At 54.0% G+C, this 15066-nt stretch overlaps 1 protein-coding gene across 1 annotated transcript; it reads left to right on the plus strand.

Moving 5' to 3' along the window:
• The first annotated feature begins 4486 nt into the window (after nt 1-4486).
• On the plus strand, nt 4487-6161 carry LOC139177789 (secreted and transmembrane protein 1b-like). Its single transcript, XM_070774456.1, has 4 exons — nt 4487-4637; nt 4855-5169; nt 5752-5784; nt 6040-6161. Exons 1-4 carry the CDS (start codon nt 4550-4552, stop codon nt 6159-6161), a joined length of 558 nt encoding a protein of 185 aa, XP_070630557.1. The 5' UTR covers nt 4487-4549.
• Nucleotides 6162-15066: the final 8905 nt, after the last annotated feature.

Below are 15066 nucleotides of genomic sequence, written 5' to 3' on the forward strand. Positions count from 1 at the left end.
TCCGCTGAAGGAGGGAAAAAGACAAAGGCTTCCTGACCTGGTGGGGAACTGCGTCTCTGAGGGGCCGCTCCAAGCTTGACTCTGCCATTGTTGGGATGGGCAGAGAGTTGGCATCTTGAGCTCCTGCATGTCCACCCATACGCACAAAACCTGCGTCCCAGACCACACCTGGAAACACCAGGACACCTGCTGTCCCGGACCACATCTAGGTTTAAACACTTTCACGTCCAGGCCAACGCTGCGACTCTCATACTTGTGCACACACACTCACTTTCATGCACGTATGCACTTGTGTGACCTCACAAGGGGCACACATGCACACTCAGCCCATTCTCTCATAAACACTCATTAAAACAGAGGAAACCTGGAGAGGGGCACTCCACTGACTCGTTCTATGCTCTCCTTTCATTTTTGGTTAAGCTGCAACAGCAATCTAAATTCAATTCACCTCCCACTACTGGTGAATGATCTGCAATTTGAAAGCCAATTTCCACTCCCAGTGCCTGGGGAGCCAGAGCCCCTGGGAGGCCCTCATCGCCTGGGACTAAATAGTGAAGGTGGTGGGGAGGTGCCCCCTGAGGGTGCAACCAGCAGGTGCAAGGAGGGGAGGATTCTCAGAGGAAGTGCCTTGTGAAAGAGAGTGAGAAGTAGCCCAGCTGATGGGCTGGCAGGTACTGATGGCCCATGAGAGCCGCAATGGTTTACAGACTCAGCCCCCAGGCTTGCAGGAACTTATTACTGCCCAGTAGGGATCCGTCCAGAGTAGGCAATGACAACCCACTCCTGTAATCTTGCCTGGAAAATCCCAGGGATGGGGGAGCCTGGTGGGCTGCCGTCTATGGGGTCACACAGAGTGGACAAGACTAAAGCGACATAGCAGCAGCAGCAGCAGCAGTACCAGGGACCCTCCCTTCTGGCCATCCCAGCAGGGACAGGACACAGCAAAAGCTCCCAGGACTGAGGCATCCCTTCCCTCTGAGTCAGGGCTGGGGCTCCGATTCAGTGACTCCTGAAGGTGGTTGGTCGCCTCCCTCCACACTGTTGGTGAAAGGCCTGCCTGGACAGCAGGGTGCTCACCCTCCCATGTAAATATCCAGGTACATACACGTTACCACTGAGCCTTTGCGTGGGAAACCTGGTCCAGCTTCTCCTAGGTGCTGCAGGAATGGAGATCCCTGCCGACCGAGAACCCCTGTGCCCCTGGTCAGCTGATAAGCCTGGAGCCACATACCTGCTGCCTCAGTTTCCCCAAGGTCCTGTGGCAGGACAAAGTGCTGGCAACGGCATGCACTTTCCAAGGTGTTCCACTGACTCCCAAATGTGATCATGTCCCCAGTGACAGCACAAATCCCAGCTGTGTGCTCCAGCTTAACACATGGAGATACCAGCAGCTGTGACAATGATCTGAGAGAATGGTGAATTGTTGCCTCACTTTTCCCAACTCCAGAAACCTCAGGGCCCCTCCAGCTCTTGCCCCATCATGCAGTCTTCCTGTAGCACCCCCCACCCTCTGCCTTCTCACCCCGCTCTTCCCCTGTTGTGCCCTGGCCTCTCTCTCTCCCATTTTCCTGTCCTTTGCAGCATGAGAGACAAGAGGAGGGACTCAGGCAGAGGAGTGGAAATGCCAGACTTAAAAACCCATCTGAATTTCAGATAACGAATCACTTTGAAATGTAAATATGTGGCAAATACTGCACAAAATATGCCTATATTTAAAAATAAGACAGCAGTGGAACCCCAGACTGATAAGTCTTGCCAAGGTGCCTGATGACAGGGGAGCTCCTCCCATCCCCAGTCTAGCTCCTCCAGCCCAGACCAGCTCCCCCCATCCCCATTCCAGCTCATCCATCCTCAGACCAGCCCCTGCATCCCAGTCCAACTCCTCCATCCTCAGACAGGACACTCCTTCCCAGTCCGGCTCATCCATCCCCAGTCCAGCTCTTTGCAGACACCCCTTCTGCACTCTATAAGGTGGAAAAGTCTGTGTCTCTGATGTACAGATTTGGTTTAGTTGAGACTGGTCTATGGTTTCAAGGATCTACCCCAACCTGGAGTTCTTCCCAGCTCCTAGGCTGTATCATCTGACAATGAGGAGCTAGGCCAAAGGTGGTTGGAGTTTGGGGGCAGAGACTGGTGGGAAGGGACCCTGGCATCCCTGTCCAGATTCTGGAACCATCCAGAGCCCTTCCCGGTGAGAACCTCAGGGAGTTCATGAAGTTGGACTGAGAGGTTCGTGTGTGTGAGGGCAGACCCCCGCCATGGCCTGGGGAAGGCTTGGGGAAAACTGGAGGTTTGAGGGCAGCGGAAAGAGCAGCAGGGAGTCCCCACGGGTGCCCATCTGGGAGCCTGTACTTCAGCAATCTTGGACAACACGACGGAAGATGGCCAGGGGTCACCTGTGCACAGGCCATATTCCCTCAGGAGGACTCCAAGTGGTGGTAGAAAGTCTGTGAGTGTCAGCACAGCTGCAGGGAAATATCCTTCCTTGTCTCTTCCAGCTTCTGGCGGCTCTGACATCCCTTGGCTTGTGGCCACATCCCTCCAGTCTGTGCCTCTGTCAGCTCCGGGCCTCTCCGTTGTCTGTTTCTGACAAATTTCTCTCTTTTTACAAGAAAGCCTGACACATTACACTGGGGCCCACACTGCTCTAATACAACTTCCTCTTTATTTATGGCTGCAAAGGCTCTATTTCCAAGTAAGGTCACCTTCACAAGTTCTGGGTGGACATGTGTTTTGGGGCCACCTTTCACCCTTCCCTGATGGATCAGTGGTAAAGAAAGTGCCTGCCAATGCAGGAGAGGTGAGTTTGATCCCTGAGTCGGGAAGATCCCCTAGAGAAGGAAATGGCAACCCACTCCAATATTCTTGCAAGGGAATTCCCATGGACAGCAGAGCCTGGGCTCCAGTACATGGGGTTGCAAAGAGTCAGACACGGCTTAGCGACTAAAGAGCAGCATTCAGCCTTGTACATACAGTACAGAGGGCAAGAAGAGAGAGACAGTAGTGGGCTGTCTAACCTGATTCCACGTATGTAAAATCACATACATGTGTGTGCACAGAACACGTGTCTCTCAGGTGACGTCTTTCTTCCTCAACTACAAATGTTTTACTTATGTGAGAAAAGAAGGCTGTCCTTCTGACGGTAAATTAGGAATAGAAGCAAGTTTAGAAAATCAAGGGAAGCCAGAGACAGCAGCACCAGTCACAGGGGTCTGGGGGATGAGACTGTCCCTCGCCATGTCATTCTCCTTGTTTGAGCCAGAGTCTCCTGGAGTCAGGACTGGGGCTGGTCACCAATGGCCCTCAGCTCCTGGAAGTGATTACATCCACACTTTCCTTTGCTCCTGGCCCTTCTGCCCAGTACCCAGCAAAGTGGAAAAGGAAAATCAGACACTGAATTCAAAACCAAAGGGTACCAAGTCCATGGCATTCTGGAAAAGGCAAAACTCTGGACACAGTAAAAAGATCGATGGTTGTCAGGAGCTGGGGGGAAGGATGAATGAATGGATGGAACACAGAGGATTTTCGGGCAGTGAAGCTACTTTTTGTTGTTGTTCAGTTGCTAAGTCACATCCCATTCTTTGTAACTCCATGGATTGTAACCTGCCAGGCTCCTCTGTCCTCCACTATCTCCTGAGTTTGCTCAAATTCATGTCCATTGAGTTGGTGATACTATCTAACCATCTCATCCTCTGTGTAGTACCTAATGGTAGCTACCTGTCATTATGAAAAGTGAAAGTGTTAGTCGCTCAGTCAGGTCTGAGTCTGTCCATGGAATTCCCTAGGATAGGCTACTGAAGTTGGTTGCCATTTCCTACTCCAGAGGATCTCCCTGACCCAGGACTGAACCCTCATCTCTTGTGTCTCCTGCATCGGCAGGCAGATTCTTTACCACTGTGCCGTCTGGGAAGTCCAAACGTCAGTTTTACTGGATGCCAAATCCCGAGATGAGCATTTGTTTCAAAGGAAGTGAAAGTTCAGCTTTCCAGACTGTAACTCACGAGTTCCACAGGAAGACTCTTGTTGTAGATAAAAGCAAATCTGGAGAGTGGACCAAATGTCCCCAAATGCCAATCCTCAGAATGCAAGAGTGGAAGAGGGGCTGGGAGCATCCAAGGTGGTCCTAGGCTGGTGTCAGGTTCAAGTGGCCACACGAGATTCTGTGTGTCATGACCATCTCTCAGGACACATGCTCAGGGAGTTTGCATGTTTTATATAAAATTCAAGATAACCCCAGCAATATAAAGGGACTTGTGTCCCAGGGACTTGTTTCCTGTCTCATCTGTCTTTCTCATCTGTGTTTCTCATCTGTCTGACAGTGGTCCCACTGCAGACATTATAAAGGTGTCGAGAAGGGTCATGACACAGTTGGGTCAGGGAGGAGCTTGGGGACCCTCACCCACCCTGGACAGGGTGCAGCCCCTCTCACTGGCTTCCCAAGGAGCCTAAGGGAACTCTGACTCATCAGCTTTCCTTCCTCCAGGGAGTGTCCCAAAAACCAGTAAGGAGGACGAGGGACCCCTTAAAACTCATCCACGTCCTGCTGGCCATGCTGATGTCAGCATCCACTCTCCTCGCTCCCAGGATGTTCTGGGTCCTCTTGTTGTTGGCGGCCTTCAGGAGTGCTCAGAGTGGAAGTAAGTGGCATGGTCCCAACTCTGCCTGCATGGGAAGAAGGGGAGGGGGAGAGGGGGCGGGGAATGCATCAGGGGCAAGATGGGTGTGGGAGGAGAGACCTAGATCAGGCCAGGAGGGGCCCAGGCTCCAGGTAGTGCCAGTGACCCCAGGAAGGGCAGTCACTGGATGTCCTGAGGTCCAGCCATGACCCACATGTGTGACTTTCCCCGCACACAGCCTGGGACAACCCCAACTGCACCAAGGGTGAGGTTTCTGTGTCGAGGGGCAAGCCAGCCATGATGAGCTGCCGCATCTCCAATGCCTTCTCCCACATCAACATCTCCCTGAAAGTGAACCCCACGGCACCCTGGAAGCTCATCTGCAATGTAAAGCCCCCAGGAGACTTCTGCAAGGATGGATGGGAGCTCTGGATTTGGAAGGACCAGGCATACCTAGTAACTGATAAAGCCCAGGACACCCAGTCAGGGCTGTACAAGTGGACTCTGCAGGGACGCCAGATAAATACCGAAATCACCACACTGACCGTCGTAGGTGAGCAGGGCGGGGTGGGGGTTATTGACCCCAAGAGCTTCTCTTTTGGCGGGCAGGAGTGCGGAGCAACTAGGGAGGAGTGACTCCTGCCCACCTGAGGTGCCCAGAGCCACGGAGATGAGGCCTGAAGAGGACTTCCACCCTGCCCCTCCCACGCCGCGGCTGTGCCCTCTCTGAGCTTCTCAGGGCAGCCCCGGCACGTGTGCCTGCTCACTGTCCCCGTGTGCTCAGGGAGCTGGCACCTCCCTCCCTAAACACCGCCTATCCCCCTACCCCCACCCATTGCTTTGCTGCAAACTCCCCAAGTCAACCGTCGCTCCCTCTACCGCTTTGCCTTTCATACGCAGTCAGAGTCACCCTGAGCGCTGGGGACAGGAAGCAGGGCTCCAGCTTTGCCCCGGACCAGGAACAGTGGGAGGGGCTGAGAGGCACCCCTCAGCCTAGCCGGGCCCTGGGCGGGGAACCCAGTGAGGCCTTCATGAACTCCTGTATCCAGGGCTCATCTGATACCTGGGGCAGACGGGCTGTGTCAGGGCAGGCCCTGGGCAGGCCCCCGCCAACCTGCCCTGTGTCTCTTTGCAGGGTCGCATTACCTGCCTGTCATACCTCCCACAGGTAGGTGTTCCTATCTTCATCCTGGGCTACAGGAGGGAACCCCCAGAAAGCCCCCTCGGGTCTTCCCTCCGCAGACACCCTCACCCTCTGTTACTGGAGCCCTGCCCATCCCATGCACCCATCCCCCTGCCATTCTCCCACCCATGGGCTTCCTAACCACAGGCGATGTCCCCCTCGAGGGTGCCCCCAAGGTGGTGGGGGCTCCTGCACAGGTGAACAAAGGAGGAAGGGCCCGGTCCCTCCTATTTATCGCAGGTCGGCAGAGGAGCACACCCCGTTCCAATCATAATCCTCAACACACTGAGCGAGGTGCTGGTAATCTTCCCCATCCTTGCCTCGTCGTCCTCCTCAGCCTGCTGATCTGCACACTGGTCTAGTGCTGAAGGTGTGGCTCCCTGAACTTCAAGCTCCAGAAGGTATTGGCCGCTGAGCCTGGTCTGTGGGTGGGGGAGGGGTAGGGTCATCCCAGACCCGGCATAGACACTCTGCCCCATGGTCTCATACTCACCGAGACCAGTGAGAGATTGGGGAGCATTTGAGGTCCCAGGGAGCCAGAACTGCTGCCCCAGAGGACCCCAGGCAACAAATGCAGTACTAGTCCCAGAACGCAGATGCCCCACCGCAGACAGGCCATGGAGTCCACACCACCCCTAGGACCCCCTAGGGGATGGCATGGGGGCTTCCTGCTTCTTCCAGGAGACCTAGATGTGTGGGTGGGGGATATTCCCAAAGGACGCACTTGTAGGCAAAGGTGTCTTGCGTGGCTCTCATCCCTCCCACCCTCCCCACTTCCCCAAGTAAGGAGGCTCTGAACCTGGGGTGGGGAGCTGAGTGCACCGTGCACACTGGACTCTGCAGAGGGGACGTGCGGGGAAGAGCAGGCTGAGGACTAGGAAGCTTGGCCACTTCCTGGCGTCTTCCTGATGGACATGCCAGGGAGGGCTCCTTAGCAGGTTCTGGGGCCCAAAGTGCAAAAATCTCATGTTCCATAGCACTTGACCTAACAGGACCCTCCCCTCCTCCACCCCACCCAGGCCTGGGCTCCTCCCCAGGGCAGGAGTGCCACGCTTGGGTCACCTTGGAGATGCCCCAGTCTGGGGTCCTCAGCTGATCATGGACACTCTCTTGTCTTTAGAACATGAATAAGAACCAGTTTGAGGGACGTTCCAGGAAGCACCTGTGGAACCAAAATGAGGATATCAGTGGCCTGAGATGATGCATGGGGCATCCTCCACCACCCCCACAGGGTAGAGCAGCCCCTCTGGATGGGAGGCCAGACAGGTGGCTGCTGCTGGAATCTCTGTCCAACCTCCCTGGTCTTCCCCAGCCCTGGGGCTCCCCACTCTGCCACCTGCCCCACGTGCTTCCCCTTCCTGTTCCCAAACCGCATCCCAAACCATATATGCCAGATGTGTCTACAAGCAAAGCTGTGCAACTCCCTGAGTGTATTCTTTGTTGTTTTTTTGGAGGTGGGCTGGGATGTCTTTTTTTCTTCCTTTCCTCTTTTGTTCCCTTATGATTTGATGACTTCCGTGATGCACTTGAATTGCTTTCTCTTTTTTGTGTGTATACCTATGATAATAGACTTCCGGTTTGTGGTGACCATGAGATCTCGATACAGCAGTCTACATATACGTGCATGAGTGTCTTAAGTTGCTGATCTCTTCTTTCCAGTGCATTTCGAATGTCCTGCGTGCGTCCTCTCCTCCTCTCGTGATTCTTGGTTTTGACCTCCTGTTTGTGTGCGTGGATGGTGTCCTACTTCTACTGCATGTTTGCCTTTACTGATGAGCCCTCTTATTTCATCCTTTTCCTGTCTCTCGTTGTAGCCTTTTCTTTTCAGCATAGAGAAGTTCCTTTAAAGATGGAGCTGCTTGGTGGTTCATTGAATATGTTCCTAAAAGGTACATATAATGTGATAAAAAGAAGGTTTTTCTAGAAGTGCTACATTCCGTGCTTTGCAAAACATCCACATTGCTAATCCTCAAGATGACTACACTAAACCTAGTAGCAAATCATCGAATGAGCTGAGAAATATATCCTTAAGTGAAGAAAATAAAAATCTGAAAGAAGCTGCTGTGAGTCTCACAAGCTAAAAAGTCCCAATGAGGGCTTCCCTGGTGGTCGAGTGGTTATGAATTTGCCTTGCAATGCAGGGGACGCGGGTTCGATCCTTGGTGAGGGAATTAAGATCCCAAGTGCTGTGTGGCAGCTAAGTCTGCATGCCACAACTAGAGACCCATGAGACCCGACACAGCCAAATAAACATATATTTAAAAAAAAAAAAAAAGGATTCCAAATACATGTAGAAGGCAATATCTGGGAGTCCTCACTCACCATGAAGAATCTTAGATTGGATCAGTGCACGGTGCCTGGCGAATGTGTTCTCATAGGAGCGTAACAATCCCAGAACAGCTTCGCTGGCACCCAGACTCCAGGTCTAGAACTGACCGAATTTGCATCTTCCAGGTTAAAGAAAGGTTCATGCCAGAAGTGCTGGATTTGTTCCGCTCCCTGGGCCAGGCCCTTCAGACACAGTGGGCACGGCACGTGGGACCGCCATGCTTTGGGGGCCGTGGAAATCTGTTCCATTTTGCCTAAAACAAACCAAAGGTGTTGATGCTTTGAAAGTCATTCAAATATTGCTATTAGGGTGGGACGGGCTCACATTAAGTCATTCAGCCCCTGCACACCCAAGGCAGGAAACCTAGAAAGAAATAATGTGTCTGGGTCTTTGACTAATTTTAATTTTCAACTTGTTGCTTATCTGTACGTTTAAGGATTTCTCTAAAGGAAGTTTAGCTCTGAATCCTTGCAGTGCCCTAGAGACCCTTCCCCCCAGACTCCCTTGCTCGTCCTCAGCCACACTGGCCCTCTTTCAGGCCCTCAGAAACCCCAGGCATTCTCTGGCCCTGGGGACCATGTGTGTGCTGATGCCTCTGCTTGGAACCCTGTTCCCAGATATGCCACCTGACCCTCTCTCACCTCCTGAGTCCTTTACTCCTGTGGCCCCTGAGGTTCTGGGATCATTACGCTCCTGTGAGAACACAGTCGCCAGGTACCGTGCATTGATCCAATCTGAGATTCTTCATGGTGAGTGAGGACTCCCAGATACTGCCTTCTGCGTGTATTTGGACTCCTCTCCCAACAGGTGCTGTGCGTCCTGCCGCAGGTCTGCTCGTCTTTTCCTGGAGTTGTCTCCAGACCACGGGCCTCTTGTTCATCTCACCCTCTGCCCTTCACACTGGCGCTGGCACGCGCGGGCGCCCAGGGAGTGCTGGTGATGAACAAAGGCAGGACGAGGTCGGAATGGGGTGTGTTTGACAAGCCTGATGCCTTTATTGGTTCCTGCCAACAATTTTGCTAAGATCCTCTGGGCCTTTGGCAAGATACTGCCCCTGAACTAGATACACCTCACGCAAGAAGTGTCTGTAAGTAGGTGGACAGCCCCTGCCAGGGGCGGTCACCTAGCAAACCTAATCCGCCCCCACCCCAAACCCCACCCAGGACCCCGAACCATCAGCACAGGAACGCCCTGTTAGGAGGGGGTCTCTAGGGAGGAAATCTCTTAGGGCTGTCTAGCCACACTTGGTCCACGCGTGAACCACACACACACACCCGGCACACGCACATGTGGCTTTGGGCCAACACTGGAAGCTTGGCCCTCTACCCCAAGGCTGCCAGGACAGAAACGTCTTCCTGTTCCTGGTTGCCCAGAGTCTGTCTCCTCTTCAAGCACCTCTGAGCCCTCAGGGTCAGGGTCCAGGCATGGGTGTCCCTCTGCCCTGAGGGCTGCTCACCAGTACCCTGGTGCACCAACATACTGGATGGTAGCCCAGCTGAGCAGTTCCAGCCCTCGCACCCACAGGAAAGAGAATCATGAGCCACTCGGGCAGCCACAACCTGGGCACATGCCCCGGGCCTTTCCCTACGACGACGCCCAGCCCCCAGGGGGCAGTGGTGACTGGCTTGATACTCCAAGTTTCTGGACATAAATCAAGTCCCAGCAGAAAGTGAACCAGAAGACCGGGGCATCTGGAAGCGGACCCCCATCCCCACCTGGGGACCCCCTTGTCTTTCTCCTGGTCCTGCCCCTGCCCATTCTTGCCCTCCTTTCTCCTCTCCCTGGTGTGCAAGTGGGGCAGAGGGGCAGGATCACGGGGCTACCAGTGTTATCCTAACTAGACACTCCTGTGAGAAAGTCAGCCCTGAGCTTCTGAGGGGGGCAGGGGCAGCTTGTGAGTTATCCTGGATGATCTGGAGGGGTCTCTGACGGGGACTCAACCTGAAGGCCATGTGGCCGGCCCCCAGCTCCTCCCCAGGCTCGCCCTAGAGTGTGGCAGGAAGGCTCTCTCCAACCTGGAGCTCATGCACACCAACAGGGGCTCTCTAAGGAAATTAACACAAAATCACCAGTACAAGTCCTGGGACAGAAGCAAATGCTTATTTGGAACGAGAAAAGAAATCACACATTTTATAAAGCATCCAAAATATCCAGGAAGTAACAATATTTTAAAATTAACTGACACCATGGATCATTCTCTTTTTTTTTTTGACTGCATAATTTCACTGTCTCCTCTTTGGTGGCCTCTTCAGACGACCACAAAAGAGCACAGAGAAATGTCATTCTTATGAAAGCCCAAGCCTGGCTGGAACAAGATGTTTATGATGGACCAGGATGTGCTTGGCCTGCTGGGGTGTGAAACAAGTGCCTTGGCTCCCTACAAACACAGGAATTTCAGAAAATTCTAGTTTTCAAAGTCTCACACAGAAAGAAAGATGGGCAGCAGGGGGTGGGGGTGAGGGTGGAGTTGGTGCAGCTATAATTGTGTCTGACTGCATCGTGGAGAGCAGTCCCGGAAGGGAAATGTGTGTTGACCAGCATGGGCGAGTACCACGGCCTCTGCCAACAATCTCACATCTTATACACCTCAGCTGACGCTGCCAGGCACCGAAGGACACGGGTCCCTTTCGTCCACCCCTTGAACCACACATCTCACAGCTTCCTGTCATGAAGCCAGAGAGCCCGCCCAGAGCAGGGGGCGGGTAGGGAAGAAATCTGTACCTGGAGGCCAGAATGATTGCAAATGTAGTGGTTTAAAACAACAGCAATTAATTTTTTCACAATTCTGGAGGCCAGAAGTTCAAAACCAGCGTAGGGTTGGTGCTTCCTGGAGGCTCCGAGGGAGAACCTGTCCCAGGCTTCTTCCAGCTCCTGGTGGTGCCGGCGATGCGTGCTTCCTGGGCTTGTGGCCACGTCTCCACACTCTCTGCCCCGTCCCCGCATGGCCTTCTCCCAGTATCCAAAATCGTTTCTCCTTATAAGGACATCAGTCGTAACAGGATTAAGGCCTGACAGGATGGTTTCGTCTTGACTACATCTGCAAAGACCCTGACTCCAAATAAGGTTCCATTCACATTCCGGGTGGATATGAATTTGGAGGAGTACCGTTCACCCTTGGGCTTCCCTGGTGCCTCAGAGGTAAAGAACCCTCCTGCAACGCAGGAGCCGTAGGAGACGTGAGTTCGATCCCTGGGTCAGGAAAATCCCCTGGAGGAGAGCATGGCAATCCACTCCAGTATTCTTGCCTGGAGAATCCCATGGACAGAGGAACCTGGTGGGCTACGGTCCATGGGGTCACAAAGAGTCAGACACGACTGAAGTGACTAAGCACATACGTTTTCAACCTCAGCTCACCATTCCTCTCCCAGTTAGACAGCAAAACCTTCATCGATCTTAGAGACACTGGCACACCCATCAATAGACCTATCAAATCAACTAAATGTATCGTCAGGTCAATTTCCTTTGAGCCAGGCCTCAGAGATACTCTGGGCCAGACTGAGGCCGCCTGACACGCAAGCAGACTGGAGAGAGACAGGGGTCCGGATCACTGCGCTTACACATCTTCACCAAGTTTTATCTCATATGCGATGCCCCAGGCCTTGGGAGCGTCTGAGGCCTGATTGTCAGAACCACATAGTAAAACCTCCTCGGCCCACTGGATAGGATGTTTCCAGGAGATGGTGTCCACCTTGTGTTCCAGCTCAAACCCCCTACACACAACTTCTAGACACCAAGAGTGGATGGTTATTCCTATACAGCAGGAGTGATGGGGCCCAGATCCTTGCAGGGCAGCACAGATCCCAGGTCAAAGACCCAGCTCAGCCCCACATCCTGAAGCTTCCCCTAGAGTCTGCTGTGGGTCTCTCGACCATCAGAGCTGAGACCACCCCAAGCCTCTACCCCACAGTGGAACTTTCCAGCCCTGCCTCACCACATTGCTGTGGGGTCAGCTCTGGGCTCTACAAGGAGGACACACCCAATTCAGGGTCAGTGGGTGCTCAGCCTGAAGAACACGCCGGGCTGTGCCCTGCAGATGCCTGACTGATGTAACCACGTTAAGATCCAAAGACCCATGGACACCCCAGACTCAGTCCTGCTTAAGAGGAGATTTACCATCCTCTTTTATTCGCCCTGGGCCAAGAGGAAGGCAGAAGAGGGGACTCAGCCTCCAGGCCCCAGTCCTCCAAACAAGGAGGGGATGCCAGCCCCAGTGGGCCCAGAACGCCTGGGGAGAACCTGGTTGCTGTGGGAGCCTCCGCCCTGGGAGAGCTGCCACGCTTCAGCCCCTCAACCCAGCGTCCCAAAACTACAGACTGAGGCCTACGTGGTCACCATTGTCCTGGCCTCCCTACAACACCCCAGGCTGGGAAGGACTGACCTCTCCACAACAGCCCCGGTAGCCATTAACAATGAATGAGGCCTTGGGCCTGGAGAGGAACAATGGTGAGTGGCTGGGAGACTGAGACATGGGGCCCACGGCAGCATCAGGAGAAAGGGACACAAATACCTATAAGTGGGAGGGAAGTTCTCTGTCAGATGGATTTTTTCCCATCTGAGCCTCCAGGGAAGCCACAGAGTGGCCCTTGAACATGCCTTTGCATCTGGCTGACCCTCCTCCAGTGTTTGGGGTTCCCAGCCACATCCCATGGCCACACAGACCAACTGGGTTTAACCCATTCATTTCCTTGGAATGTAGCAATTTTTTTTCTTTCATAAAGTCTATATGGGCAGCTATCAGCTGAAACCAGATATAGCAAAATGTCCATCTCCCCATCATGGCTGAACGCCACCTATTCTTTCAAAGGGTTCTGGTTTCAGACCACCTGCCCTCCCAGTTCATGCTGAGCGTGCCCATCTCCCCATGTAGGAAGAGAGGCTGTGGGGTCACGCCCCTTGTCTCCCGGGTGCCTCAGGCAGGCAGGGTCACTGCAGGCTGGGTGGGGGGTGGCAAGTGAGGGGGTGGAAGGGACTGGGCGCCTGTCAGCACTGTCACTGAGAGTTGTTTGCCATCGATGGCTCCCTGCTCCCACCACTGGCAGAAAGCTCAGTCTTGTCACTTCAGCAAGAGTCAGGCCGTGACCTCTGCCAGCAGCCCAGTGTGCCATGGGCGTGGCCCTGTCGGTGCTCCCCGCCCTGCTGCCTAGAGACATGTGGAAGTCGGGGTGCCTGTGGAGTTGGGGCCACAGGCTCCCCTGCTGGAAGGTTCCCAGGGAGGGAAGGCAGCAGCACGCCTCTGCTCAGATTCCCGCTGACTCGCGCCCACTGCCTCCTCAGTGTGCAGGTGGGGGAAGGCACACCTTCCACCCTGGCTTTCAGGTCTCTGCGTGTACACCTGCCACCACCTGCAGGAACGGATGCTGCCCTGTGAGCCAGGCTGGGGTTCCCCTGGTTCCCATGAGGCACAGAGAGGGCCTGAGCCCTGTGACCTGGGCCCAGCTCCCGGCCCCTGCCTACCAGGCCACTGAGGGGACTTAGCAATCATGCTTCTGGGGTGCATGGATTAAGGAAAGTCTCTGATCCCAAAGGCCTGAGTGATGCTTAATGGTGAAACCTCCCACTCTGGCCCCACCTGAGAAACAGAGAGGGGGCCCCGTGGATATGGAATCCATTAGCCACAGATCTTCGCTTAAATACAGCAAGCACCAAAGACGTAAACCTGAATGCTTCTGGTAGACTTTCTTTTCTTCTCTCACCACCTGTAAAAAGAGCATCTCCTTCAAAACACACATTCCAGGAAGCTAATAGAAAAGGCTGAGGATTAAACATTCTGGGCAAACCATAGCAATGCGGCCTCAGTGACTGGCGGCCTGCCCTCATGGAGACCGGGCTCGTCACTGGCTGTCATCTGAGTGAATGGCTGAGGCGCTTGATGAATAACACGTGTTTTCAGTTAAAAACCATTTCTAAGGTTTATTTCAGTTTATTTGTTTTGAAGTCAGAGAAAACCCCAACTCGTATGGAGAATGAGCTGGGAGGTTCAGACATTCGACACAGGCACAGGTCACATTCACTCAGCTTGCACTCCATGACGGTCCTGCCCACAGGCTGTAGACGGGCCTGCACTGGAGAAACCGCAGGACGTATGTGAGCAGCTCTCGTCACCGCCATGGACCCTGTTGCTGGTCACGGTGCGGGATGCCATGAGGGGACATCCTGAAGGGAATCACAAGGGGACCCAAAGAGGAGACACTATGAAGGGATAATCATGAGAGGATGCCACAAGGAGACACCATGAGGGAAACATCATGAGGGGATGCCATAAGAGGACACCATGAGGGCAGCCGTGAAGGGAACATCATGAGGAGCCAACATGGGGGAAACCGTTGGGTACACTATGAGGGGAACAGGATCAGGGACGCCATGGGGGGATAGTAAGGAGGAGACCCCGCGAGGAAAGAAACATCATCCGGGGAAGCCAGGAGGGAACAACCTGAGGAGATGCCATGAGGAGAATATTAAGGGGAACAGCCATGTGGGGAACTTGAAGGGAACTGTGAGAGGATTCTCTGAGGGGATATCAGGGGAGTGTGCCATGAGGGGACATTGACAGGTACACAAACGGCCCCACTGAGGCATAGCCACGCCTCCTACTTTATGCCCCTGTTCCTGCTGTGCGTTGCACTTTTGTTTAAAGACCCACGACTAGACAAAACCAGCATGTAAACACAAGACTGAATAACACCCATACATCTTTGGGTGGTGGGAGGATTATGGAAACTGAGGGATTCCAGGAACCCTTGGCCTGCCCCACTGGCCTGTGGCAAGCCCCTCAAGTTCCTGGGGATCCCAAAGACATGGAGAAGCAGCCCTGGGGCGGCAGCATCTGCTCCCAGGCCTGGGACTCTGGTGCTGACTTAGTGTTTGCCAATGGCATCCCCTGGTGGTGACTTCAGGCTGCATGGACTGGTGTGTCCCCACCCCAAACCGCAGCCTCCAGA

The sequence above is a fragment of the Bos indicus genome, chromosome 19, assembly GCF_029378745.1.
Source record: "Bos indicus isolate NIAB-ARS_2022 breed Sahiwal x Tharparkar chromosome 19, NIAB-ARS_B.indTharparkar_mat_pri_1.0, whole genome shotgun sequence".
In the NCBI taxonomy this organism is placed as follows: Eukaryota; Metazoa; Chordata; class Mammalia; order Artiodactyla; family Bovidae; genus Bos; species Bos indicus.